Source organism: Pseudopodoces humilis, chromosome 1, assembly GCF_049639895.1.
Source record: "Pseudopodoces humilis isolate 2021_Gansu_Grassland_sample_001 chromosome 1, ASM4963989v1, whole genome shotgun sequence".
In the NCBI taxonomy this organism is placed as follows: Eukaryota; Metazoa; Chordata; class Aves; order Passeriformes; family Paridae; genus Pseudopodoces; species Pseudopodoces humilis.
The window spans coordinates 42,963,318-42,976,745 of record NC_142200.1 but is presented as its reverse complement, the minus strand read 5'-3'; the positions used below and the strand labels follow the sequence as shown (position 1 = coordinate 42,976,745).

The 13,428-nt window shown below is 36.4% G+C and overlaps 1 protein-coding gene across 5 annotated transcripts in view; it reads right to left on the bottom strand.

Moving 5' to 3' along the window:
• TRAPPC8 (trafficking protein particle complex subunit 8) overlaps positions 1 to 13,428 on the bottom strand; it is a 52,617-nt gene that overhangs the window by 25,554 nt on the left and 13,635 nt on the right. For all 5 annotated transcript variants that reach the window (XM_014256240.2, XM_014256243.2, XM_014256248.2 and 2 more), the window contains 9 exons: positions 12,875 to 12,956; positions 11,198 to 11,445; positions 9,509 to 9,624; positions 8,074 to 8,224; positions 6,671 to 6,771; positions 5,079 to 5,184; positions 3,406 to 3,537; positions 1,229 to 1,453; positions 63 to 171 (listed from right to left, as the gene is read on the bottom strand). In XM_014256240.2, coding sequence (XP_014111715.2) covers positions 63 to 171; positions 1,229 to 1,453; positions 3,406 to 3,537; positions 5,079 to 5,184; positions 6,671 to 6,771; positions 8,074 to 8,224; positions 9,509 to 9,624; positions 11,198 to 11,445; positions 12,875 to 12,956 — 1,270 coding nt within the window. The remainder of the gene's footprint in view (positions 1 to 62; positions 172 to 1,228; positions 1,454 to 3,405; positions 3,538 to 5,078; positions 5,185 to 6,670; positions 6,772 to 8,073; positions 8,225 to 9,508; positions 9,625 to 11,197; positions 11,446 to 12,874; positions 12,957 to 13,428) is intronic.

Here is a 13,428-nt window from a genome sequence, read left to right as displayed (position 1 = left end):
CTTCCACGTATTTTGATTCCTTAAAAAAGGGAGTTGAAACTATTTACTTAAAATTTTCTAACCTTCTGCTGGTCGTCGATCATGGCCAAAGAAAACACGAGTTGCTGAGCTGTTAATATATGGTAAAGGGAGCTGTGGTAAGGGACCATCAGGTGACAGTTGGGCTGCATTCTGAAGCAAAGGAGCAAGAAAACAGAGTGTCATGTACCTTACCAATGGCTGAATGGTAAGGAAGCCAAGCTAAAAACACTCAATGTTTGAACAGGAAGTACATTTAGGATAGAATAAATAATTTCAATTAACTGTTTGACATAGTTTATTTCTCTTTAATAAGAGTTTAAAGTTTATGAAATCTTTATGGGAAAAGAATAATTCTTTTAACTCTGAAATCTGATCACTATTGTGGCTGCATTGCTATTACAAGCTTTATTTGACACAAAGCTTGACTGTCTAATTCAGAATTTGATAAACTACATTCACTAACCCACCACCATTAAACAAGACTGTCAACAAGCTGAGCTGCTGGAAAAACACCAGCCTTTGAGTAAGGTGTACCATAACTTAAACACCACAGAAATTCTGTTCTTAGGCTTTAAAAGACAGTATCTACATGGCTGCATATTGTGTACCAATATCAGCACTGAACACCCCATGATGTATATGGCATACTGCAATCCAGAATGACCCATGAACTTAAACACAGCTCCATGAGTCACTAGATCAATCCAATTTTATCTTTATTAAAGAATGAAATTCACTATATGGATGATGACAGAGCTACCTAGTCTTTATTAAGTATGTATTATCAAAAGCCCCCAAATTCATTACAAATTTATCAAAACAGGACAAATCCATTTCCTCTAAGAAACTATGAAACTTATCACAACTACAATTCAGCCATGATCCTCAAAAACCAGACTTTATTATAATAAAAATGCATACACTACTGTAATATTAACCTTTACTTATCCCCATCTGTGAAAGAACTACACACATGAGGTGCAGCATATGTGGGTTTTTGAAGTCTGAGGAAAAAAACTGAACACATCAACTAGATTAAAAAAAACCAAAACAACCCTGGAACAAAGCAGATAAAATAGAAAATCATTTAATGATTTAATAGAAAATTGGTAGTAATAAAATTACTTATTTTAGTACTTATTTATTTAGTACTTATTTAGTATTTATTTTATTCAAGAAACAGAGACAAGGAAATCATTTACCTTACCTTATAGACATAAAGATATTCTCTTAAAAAAGCTCCTTGCTGAGCTGGAGGTTGTTTACTGTCATTGATCAAAATATGCCTGAATGCAGACACAGCATTGTCCAGCTGACGAAGCGTAAAGGACTGACGACCGATGGTGAAGTTAATGTGGTCTTCTGCAAGAGACCAGCCTTTCCCTTTGTAAACCTGCATGGCTTGACAGTAGCAGCGTAAGGCATGTCTCTTCTGCAAGAAAAAAGGTAATTTCTCAAATAATCCCATTACCCACTGACTGTAATTATAACATTACGAAGACTGAACAGTAAGTCAGAAAAGTAGATTTTACCACATCACCACCACCATGTGAAGTGTAATGTTTCAGAATTGTGCCTCATAGAATCCAGTCAATACTAATCTAAGCACAGAAGTTTTGTTCCTGCAGTAGAGCCTGGCCTCCAGATTAAGTTCACATTTTCAAAGACTATAGTAACAGGCAGTAAGTTAAAAAAGCAAATAACAAGCAACGACTACTTTTAGAATAGTGTTTGAAGATCCTTTAGGACTTTAGACTGCTAAAGTCTACAGAGCTCTACTGGCATGCCTCAAGACATAAGCTGGATTTAACACATTTCATTCCACCCAAACTGAACTTTCAGTGTGATACTTTCAGCTGCCAACTGTTGTTTAGTAGACATACCTAGGACAAAAAATGCATGCCAAGAAAACCAACAAAACACAGACCTACAGTACATACAAGAAAAATTACCAATCACCACATCAGCCACTGGGAGATAGATGGCCTGATCCCAGTCAGCTCCACAGTTTCTTTCCTGTACATCAGGACCCAGGCATTCAATCCCAAGTCTAGGTATTGAACAGCTGTATAGACATTCACTGTACAGCTAAGTCTCAGCTTCTAAAAAATGGCAACAGCATTCCCTTACAGCACTAATGGAGACAAAATCTAATACAAATTCACAGTGGCATGGTGACGACAGCAGAGTACAAGCAGTAAAAACTTAACATCAGCATGTACTAGTGACACTTTAAAATACGGTATCACAGTCTGCAGCTAAACAGCCTGGCTGATTTCTCTTCAGTAGCACTTCATATTTTGGTACCCTAACAATATGAAAAAAAATAGCTACATTTCCTGTAACACTGAAAAAGTATTTACTGGAAACCAGAATTCCTACAAATATTAGACACAAATAACAAAGAGAACTGTTACACAAAGTCAAAACTGTACAAAACGCATTCACTTTCCCAGACAAAGGAACAAGATATAAAAGAATGAATACATAAAAAACTGATCAATGGCTTCCTGTCAGTACTATTCTGTCATAGCAGACAGGAAAACTACTGCATGAAGAAAACCAAGGAGGGGGAGAAGTACTTCCACTATTCCTCACATCACAGAAGCCAACAGTGCAAAAAAACACCTTTTTTTTGTCTCACCAGGACAGTGAGGCTGAGATTAGGTAAGGTGGGAGAAAATCCCCAAGCAACATCACAGGGCTTTGTTCCTAATAGAATTTTGACATCTTGGTTCTCCTGTATTCCTGTCTTGAAATAACCTCAGCAGGAATCAAGCACAAACATATCTTTATAGAATGTATCCCAGAATTAATGCAGAAACAAGCACAAAAGTTCTATCCAAAAAAGTTTCTCTACCACAGTTAGAGCTGCCTGCAAAGGAATGTGAATGGGAGTAAAAACAATCTCATCTCTATTGGTTTAACTGCCACTTAAGTCTAACAGGTATAGAGATGCTTTGGTTTGTCATGCAGTAACTCTTCACAAACCTGCACCTCCAATAAAGAACATGTATTTAAGGCACCTGGAAAAACAAGTATCTAAATTTTGCTATTATTCTAATAAACTGAATAAATTCACTCGTCTCAAGAGTAAAAATATTCCTTTGCCAAAAAAAGCCTTCAAAATTACTGTGTATAAAATGAGACTCAAAAATGAAAACATCACTTAAGTTTCAAGTCAGAGATCTTCAGCATTACTTCAGAAAAGCAGTAATAGACTAGGGTGGTCAATCCAGAAGTAATTTTCAGAAGATTACAGAACAGAATACTGCAGACTAATACAGGAGTGTCAGAAGCCAAGCATCTTTTTCCAGGCTTATAACACTCTTAACACATTTTTCAAAGTATCTAGTACCGGGCATATTTTCCATAAATACTTACCTGGCCTGCTTTACTAAATCTGTGGCCAGCCAATATCATATGAAATGCAAACTTTCTAACCATGGGACTTTTCATGTTTATAAAACAATGGGCTGCCTGCTCCAATAGCAGTGCACTGCGAAGATCTGAATCCTGTTTAAAAGGAAAAAAGAAGAATTAGCCTGAGTTGAATAAAGGTAACAGTGGCGTTTTAATGCTAAGAGGGACAGTAAGTTGTAAGAGTTCTGTGAAGTTGAAGATTCTTTTATATGCAAATGTATACATATGTGAGCACAAAAAAATAAGACAAAGTATTTTTCAACAGTGTTCAATGCCATCATGTTCTTACTTCTTCTAGTGAAGCATATATGAACCTGTTTCAGTTTGTTTGAGCAACAAAAGAAATATTTTCTGCTTTTTCAGTTACTCAGGCTACAGTTTCAAACACCATTACCTCTGAAGCACTCTCCTGCCTTTTCCCCTCCCTCCCTCCCCCTGCAGATATTAAGGCTAGAACCAAAAAATAAGACCTCTACCAAGACTTCTGAAAAACACGGGGAGCAATGAAACTTTGTGTATTTTTATGACATGAACCTTTTGAACCTATTGATTTCTTAATGTACAATTTCTTACTGTGATACCCTTCTCTTCTCCTGCCAATACACAGCTATATTACTTTAAGCAATCAGAACAGAATCTACTTGATTTTACCACAGCTCAACTCCATGCTATCACTGATGTTCAAGTATATATCTTGACCATAAATATAAGTCTCTGAGACACCAATTTAGTATCCTGTGAAGATTTTCCTTGCAACTACCAAAATGCTCCATAGGCATACTATTGTATGTACAGTGCAATTTTAAGTTGTAAAACGACCATGCAGAGCTAATACTATTTAAATTCCTTGCCTAAATATCTTAGGCTGCTCTTGTAAACATTGCTAGCAAGCTTAAGTTGAAAGGGCAACAATGAAGCTACAGAGACACTTGAGAAAGAAAATTAGAGAACTAAACAGATTTATTCCACGCTTAACTTGTCCCAGGAAAGTCTCAGAAGCATCACATTTGGTGCAGCTGGCCATGAAGCCAAAAATACCAGTTAGACTTCCAGCCTTTAAAGGAGACGCTACACTATCACTGGAGTTACAGTTTTCTTCACTCCTTTCCAAGGAACACAATTCCTGGGTTAGAAGCTGATTCCATGCTTAACTTCTGCCAATTAATATCAGAGAAGTGTAGGGTTTCACTTAGACAGTAAGATTCTAGTGATTTTAACCAGCTGAACTACAGTAATGCCTCAGTTGCTCAAGCTGTAGAGAACTTCTGATTATATATGGGATAGCATCCACTGTGGCTCAGGCAAGCCATGCTAATACTTTTAACAAATGAGTTTGTAAGCTACACCATCCAAGAGCTAAGCAAATGTCAAAGAAAATTAGTTACAAAGCCAAAGATAACATATTTAGCATGGTTAAGGAAGTTAAGCAAGTCATTTGCCTAGAAAAATAATAACTGTACTAGTTCCTTCACTTACAGTGTAAACAGCTTTCTTCACTTCATGCTCTATACCTGTTCATTTGCTACCTTTCGCTAGAAAATACTGTAGGACAAGAATCAGAAGGTAACCTAGAAGTGTTTGGACAAGAAAACAAATAGTGAGAGGGCAGAAATGGAAAAAAAACTAAGTTTTACCTCACTGGTTAAACGAATCAGAAGAGCAGCTGCCTCTGAATATTTGCTTTGACTTTTTAAGATTTCAGCACTAAGCAGTACACAGCGTTCAGCCAGAACCATGTTCCTAAAGTAAAAACATACATGTATTAATAAATATTTATCAAAATAAACCTCAGAAAACTTTTTATCTCAAATCTTACTATTTTCTATACATGGCATCAGACTGAGGTTCTGTTGCTTATTTCTTCTTAAAGCAAAATATATGAAAGTTCACTCCCCACAATACAATTACATACAGATTGACACATTAAGTATTCAATCCTACTATAACACGAGCTTTATGAAAGTCAAAGCTGGAGAGAGTTTTTAAGAACAGTACTGTATTTGTAAAAATAGCAACTAAAACAATCTGATAAACAAGAAGTCCAACAGTCAGAAGCAGGTTGTACTGGCAAGTTGTACCTGGGTACCAGGTGCCCATCAAGATGCTCTGTCATACCCCCTGCTCAGCAACACAGAGGAAGAGGATCAGACTAAAAACCTCATGTGCCCAGAAAGGGACAGCAAGATCACTCACCAGTAAGTCACAGGCAAAACAGACTTGTTTAATCTTGTTTGGGAAAGATTAAATTAATTTATGTTCAATTAATAACTGAACAGCACAGTGATAAATAAAACCAGAAATAAAGCACCTTCTCCTGACAAATCCTCCTTCCCAGGCTCAAGTTTACTCCCAACTCTTCTACTTCCTCCTCCCCACACTCAGGGCAGGAGAAGAGGGAAAAGGAGCTGTGGTCACTTCATAACATTTCTCCTCTGTTGCTTCTTCCTCCACATCCTCCTCCCCTGTTCCAATGTGGGGACCCTCCCATAGATGCAGTTCTTCAAGAACTGCTCCCATGTGTAGCCTTTCTGCAGCGTACAGTCCTTCAGGAACTGACTGTTTCAGTGTGGTTTCCCCACAGGTCACAGCTCCTGACAGCAACCTGCTGTGGCACAGACTCTGTACAGGCTACAGCCACCTTCAGGGTACATGCACCTGTTCTGGTATTGGACAGGCTGCAGGGTAGATCCCTGCTTCCCATGCACCTCTGTGGACTGCAAGGGAAAATCTGTTTCAGTATGGTATTCACCACAGGTGGCAGGGAAGTCCCGCCTTCTGACCTTGGTATCAGCAGGGCTGTTTCTCTCATTTTCTAACTCCTTTCTCACAGCTGCTGCACAGCTGTTTTTACCCTTTCTTAAATGTGTTATCACAGAGGTAACAGCAGCACTGCCAACTTGGACAGCAACAAGTCCATTTTGGAGCTGAGTGAAAACTGATTCTGCCACAAGCAACTTCAGCTGTCTTCTCAAAGAAACCTTCCTTGCAGTCATCCCACTACCTTAAAATCTACCATGTGAATTCAATACACAAGTTCAATAAGCACTCTGTTAAGAATAGAGCAGATCTCCTTTCATGCTATCCTAGATATGTTAGTTTATCTTAGTCATTAAAAAGTTATCATCACTATGTGATCATCTGGCACAATTTTACTGTGCAGGGCAAAAAAGTTAAGCCACCAGATCTTTCGACTTTCACTGGATCAGAACAAAAGAAAACAACATACTTGCAGATATCTCGATAGGTCTGAATTGCTGTCTCCATATAATGAGCAGGATATGGCCTAGGAGCTCCAGGTTGAAGAAAAGCTGATACTGCTGCCATTTCCTACAAGAGAAATTCTGTACTGTCACTGTAGTCTTTTCAACAAATCATAAACTTCAAAAGAGTGAAGAACATGTTTCAAAAGCTACAAGATCTTCATCTAATCAGTTACAGGCATATAAAAGTATCAATACACTGTAAGTGATAAAAGGATTAATACAACAGCTTGTGTATAGCCCTGCTTACAATTAGCCAGAGAGTTACACACAGAAGTGTTTGCAGTTGACAGTACCCTCAACCTTGTGCAGAAGCATTGATTCGGTACAGTTCTGCAAGTCCAAACGAATTTCCTATTATCAGGAAGATTGTTCCTGTAAAGTAGCACTACCATGTACTTTAAGATGAGGACTGTTTTTTGAGTTTTGCTTAAATGAAATTACATGATCAGCTTCCAAGGAAACTCTAGTATAAACACGCAGTCTGAAATTTTACTTCTTTTCTCATGGATTGAAAATATGATAGCAAAGACTTTCTGCAGAAAGTAAACACTAAGACTAGTAGATTGGAACAAATTCATAATTAAGACTGCTTCCATTCATTTGGAAATTAAGATTTCTTATTATTCTGCTTATTTAGATTATCCAAATGCACAGCAACTGTCTGAACTGTAAAAACAGACATTTAAGTAAAATTTTTAATCAAGAAGGCGTACAATAATGCTTCCATAGCTCTGTGAAGCAGAATTTCAAATATTAGCAAGTTAACCAGATTAAAGTTTACAATACATATCTTCTAAAAACTGATAAAATTACTCATTTTCCCCCAGTACTCTCATTTATCTTGTTGAAAATTACTTTAGTCTTAAACACCTTCATTCTTAGGAAGAAATTATGAATGAGTATGTGTTTAGAGTGAAATTCAGTAGTGACATATTCAAAGTATAGCCTTCAAGTTTTAAGTCCCCCAAAAACACGTACAATACCATATTTATAATGACTGAGTAATGAATTTCTGGCAAATAAGTATTTTGCCTAAGTCTATAAGAGACACTATAAAGCTATTTTACATCTGGCTTTCAGTTATCAGTTTAAAAATCCATTTTTCTGGAGATTGCATTCTAGGTTTTCTCCCTTCCATGTTTTAAGCATTAACTCCCCAGTTTTTATTCACATCTTTATTCCTTTCATATAACAGCAGAAAACAGATTTTACAACACCTTAGAGTTTCCTAAAGACATGCAGCAGATCTACAAGACACTTACAAATTTGGAGGTAGAGGGAGAGATTGCATTTTGTTACCTTCAGACAAACATTAGAGATTATTAGAAAAAGTTCACAGAATGTTCATGTTATGTGAAGTACCAACCAGTGCTCCAGCTGCATAAAGCATTGCCTGGTCATTTAAGAAGTCCTTTTTTGCTGTATGGTAACAGCTATATGCAAGTTCATAGTGCTGCACCAAAAAGCACAAGTCTGCCATTTTCCGGATTTGAAGCTCTGGTGCTTCTGGTGGATACCTATAAATACAAATATTTAAATTCAAAGTCATCCTCTCTCATTTTAGTATCTATTCACCAAGTACTATTAAAACCTGCATTGCTTCAGCTTTGCCCAAAACCAGCTAAGTGAAACTGCTTCCTTTCTGCCACATGTAACTTGGTTTCACATACTACTTTCTGATTAGCAAGATTCACTGTTCCAGTAACATTCAAAGCACACACTCCTCTAAGCCAAGAAATAGACTTTATAACTACCACTGAAACTGCTCTGTCAGATTAACCATTAGAGCTAAACAGTGTTGTGCGAGTATGAAAAAAAGAAATAAGACTTTGACTATTTGCTTGGCTGTAAGTTGTTACTTCTCCACATTTCTCTTGAAAGAAATAAGTCCACTAAAAAACTCTGCTTTATGCCAAAACACTGTGCAAGTTCCTGTCCTCTGCAAGCATCAATCTAATTTTTGGTTCATCCAATATATATATATATGATTCACTTCAGTAATAATCAAATACATTTTCACACTTACATGTCAAATCCTGTAGGAAGTGAACTACGCTTACAAGTTCAAAACAGAAAGCAGGAATTAGCAACGTTTTGATTACGAATCCAAAGACAGGCAACATAGACATTCAAAGCTGCATGTGCATGTCAAGGACATTAACCTTGACTAGACAATGACCAAAGTTATTTAGACTTCTGTGGTAAAGAAATCTGGAGAGTGATTATCATTATTATACATCCTAATTCACGGAGGAAAGTCACCAAATACAGAATTAGTATTTTGGTAACACTTAAAACCTGATTTTAGTGTATACTAAGAAACAGGTGTACTAAGTATGAAATTGCCTTTAGTTTAGCTCTTGAACACATTGCAAAAGCAATATATTCAACACTCTGCTGGAGCAAATTGGAGACATATAAGCAAAAGCACCTATACATGGGGTTTGGCTATAATAACAGGTGAAACAGCTTGTACAAATTTTAGAAAAATATCCCTTGTGGCAAACCATAGCTTCTTTTTATCATTATTACTCTTAAAAACATGTGTTCATATTAACTTAGCTTCATTGTAAATAGAGCAGGCAGACAACTCTGCAAACAGTCTATTTTACCCTTCTTTAAGTTCTGCTATGCCTTCATTGTACATATTCAGGCACAATACTTTTCATGATTTTTCTAACTGAAATCATTCACTACACTGCTGGTTTAGTTTACTTTGCAGAACACCATCAAATAAACACATGCCCTCCTGTCACTAAAAAAGTTGCAGTATGTATCTAAAACTAACAGAGAATACTTACAGCAAACCAGACGTATTCTTGAGTTCATTCATACTTTTCTCTGGAACCTTGCTGCCACTAAACCATTTTTTAGTAGCAGTAAAAAGTGATCGGCTCAAGCCTTTCCTGGATATTAACTGGAGAAAGACATTGAATTAGAGCACTACATCGCAAGAAATGTAAGCTAAATTAATAGAAAAAGCTAAGCTTCATCATGGCTTTGTAAATTGGTTTTTCTTCCATAAAACAGAAATAAATAAAAGGAGTAAAACAACTAAGAGCACACTTTTTTAGAATTAATCTCCGACAGTGAGACAGAACTTCATATTGATTTTCATATATTCATAATTCATATATTTATCTCAGACAGTTAAAGTTCAATATTCTTTCTGTAAACTGGAGAAACAGCCACCTTAAGAACATAAACACTTGATACATCTAAATTCTAACAATTCTAAATAATTAGAACATCTAATTTGGGGTATTAGTCCAACCTAAAATCTAGACTAAGTGCATACTACAAGAAAGAACATTCTGACACCTTCCAAATAAAGCATTATCACGCCATGAGCATCAATTTCAAGTGTCAAAAGTATGGGGCAAGCAAGGTTACACAACTTCATTCTTTTAGATCATTTCCACTTAGAAAGAAACTTCTGCAGGGAATTACCACTCCCATCCTATAAGCAAACTATATCACTCTTTAAAGATAATTTTAAAAAGCAGAGCATCTCTCTTTTCTTATCAGGACTAGGAATGTATCACTGCAGTCCTGTTTGCTATACTTTATATAACCACTTCTTTTTAAGGTTTCTTCATAAAACTTACTAAGCATGAACATGGTCAGCATATACAATTAAATTCAGTCAATTCAGGGAGTGAGTGTTCCTTACAGGACATGATCCTTAGAATGAAAAGCCCTCATACTTTAAGCTTTAACTTGAATAGACAATCCAATCAAAATAAAATTAGAGCTCAGATAACAGATAGATATTTGGGTCCAAGACTTAATGTTAAATACAGTAATTTGATTGCACTAATGTAAGTAAATCCATCTCTGTAGCTGTTTAAGAGCATACAGGAGAGAAACACTTGCAAAAGAAAGGACTTCACTGTGATGCAAATAACTTTAATGCATGCACTTAACATGGACATGATATTAATCACAGCTCAAAAAAATCCTAGCTTGAGAGCAGCATTTTCCCTGCAAAAACTGCTGAGATCAACAGAATTACATGATTTGGGGTGACCCTGAACTTCTTCTCTGTCAAGTAGCAACTAAAGAATGCAGGTTTTTTTTGCAGATGACTATAGATTAAATACATTTCTTAAATTTAGCTGTGTATTCTAATATTGAAACACAAAGTTCATTTTGTTCCCTGTGCCAGAATCATCCAAGAGCATAGAATATTAATATTTTAGGGTCAAAAGCCAATTTCCCTAGGAAGAGTTCAGACAGGCTTTCACCAAGAAGCCACCTTGCACTGGAGCTGTTAATACAAATTAGCTCTTGCTTTCCTAAAGACAAATTGAGCAGTAATGAGAACTTCAGTTATTTCTCTTAAATCTACTTACAGTTTTTAGCAAGACTGTTGAATCATCATATGTAGAAGGAAGTAATACTGTCAAAACAGATTTCTGGATAACTGGATTTATACCCCAACCACTTTTCCTTATTATAGCATGAAGTGTCTTTAAGGCTAAACTGACCTGATCATTGAGCTGTCGAATTGTTTTCTCTATGTGTGGCAAAAGTCCCCGAAATGTGAATTCCTGTATGAACTGCCTAATTCGATCATGATCTGTGAGAGTTAAACAAGCACCATGAGGTGTCCCAGAATTTGACTTCTTTGAGTCTTGCAGTGATGTAGAAGCCTTCATGTAATCAGTGCTATCCAAACTGCCACTGGGATGATCCAGTTGAAGGGGGTGAGTCTTAAAATTATTTGACAAGCCATCTGTTGAAAGATTGAAACAAAAACCCCAGCAAGTATAAAGTTACCTAAACATTTTGGGTTTTAAAGGTCATTTTTACTAACCTGCCTCAAAACTTGCCTTTCTCAGAACTCTGGAAAGCAAAGCAATTCACCAGCTGTTCTGCAGATTAATGCTGTGCAGGCACCAGCAGAGCACTGACTATTGCATCATTCCTGGAATTCTCAGAGTTCTCAGAAAGTTCAGGGAATCTCAAGAACTACAAATGGCTAAATATGTATGGTTTTTGTTCTCAACTACAGTGCAAAAAAATTTTCCAATATACTGACTAGTATCAACAACATTGAAGGAAAACTATGTAAACACTAAAATCAAAATAAATCATTCATCAAAGTCAGAAATGCAGCAATTACTACAATAGCTCCATTGTGTCCATAATTTTTTCTCTGCTTATGTTTTAAAGTTTTAAAAAAAATCAAAATAACAATAACAAAACAAACCTCATTTTCTATGTCCTTCCAACAATGTAAAACAATTTCCTCCCAAGTCCTCTTTGTTCAGTGAGAAGAACTGCTGACCACTATTGCATTTAACTCTCTGAAATAGACTGAAATACTGCCTCACTCTAAGACTTAAGCAGTTCTCCGATTTATAAGAAAATCAGCTTGTCCTATCTGGCACCAAGCAATGCTGAGCTGTGAAAGCAAATCCTTAATGGATTTTATTCATGAAATGTAAAGCTGAATTTGTAAAGTTCAATTAGCAGCTCCCAGATTACATCTGGGCTGCAATGCCCTAGAAAGATGGCAACTGTAGGCTGTCCCACACATGCCAGGTCTCCACATGCCTTTCAGGTGAGGTATGAAGGATCTGGGCTGAAGCAGGCCAGACAATGCACGGTACCTCACTTCTTCCCTATCTAATGATGATTCTCATCTGAATCCTACAAAGCTCTCCTAATTTTTTTTTAAGGGTGCATTAATTTTCAATTTAATTTACTACTCTCTCTCATCCAAAAGCTGAGTTCCAAGGCAAGTGCTTCCAAACAACTTATAAACTAAGCACTTCCCTGACACTCACAGATTTAATACCAAAATCAAGGATAAAAAACCTCCAAAACCCCAGCTTCCAAGTTATAGCAAAGCACACAAACCAAAACTTTCATTATTATGAAAACTGACCATTTAATCCTATGCTCTTTTCACTAATTATGAGAGTTTGCAAGACAATATGCTTAAACTCACAAAGTATGAGCTCAATACATCGTTAGCCATCTCATTAAGGAGATGCCACCAATTAGGTGGCCAGTACCACAGCATTTTTCTTTGAAGATACTTAGAGCATTCAGAAAACCATTACTCTGAGTTCCCTAACAAATAATCTAATTAATTAAAGAAAAGAAAGTTGTGTAAATGCTATAAAAAGAAGGTTTTCATAAAGTTAGAAAAATACCTTTAATTTCACTGTCTATGCCATCTGATATCAAGTGATCAGTACTCTTATTTGAAACAACAGTATAATCTTCATAGGAATCCTGCCAGAAAAAGGGGGGAAAGAAAGGCAGAATTTTAGTACTACTCAACCACATACAGGAGTCAGTAAACAGTAGTTGTCAACTTCTGTTGATAGCTAATAAGTTAACTGTTAATAAGTTAATAAGCTAACTGAATTACTACAGCAGCATGTTTCTTCACATATATTAATTTCTCTAAGTAGTTTCTGAGACTTTAAGAAACTGTCTTATTTTAATGATGAGAGTTGCATTCACCAAATGAAGCAAGTACCTTCTGAGTTGCTCAACTAGCTTCCCTGTGAACCAAAACAACTCCAACTCTTACACAGCAGAGCCTCCTGAATAAGCTCACACACACACAAATCTATATGGCACAGTTAACATGGGTAAAAATACAAAAAGAAAAATATCTGATTAGTTTATGGTGGCCTGTAACTCACTGGTCCTCCTAGTTTATAGAATATGAAATGTTTTGACTTTTCAGTACTAGCTA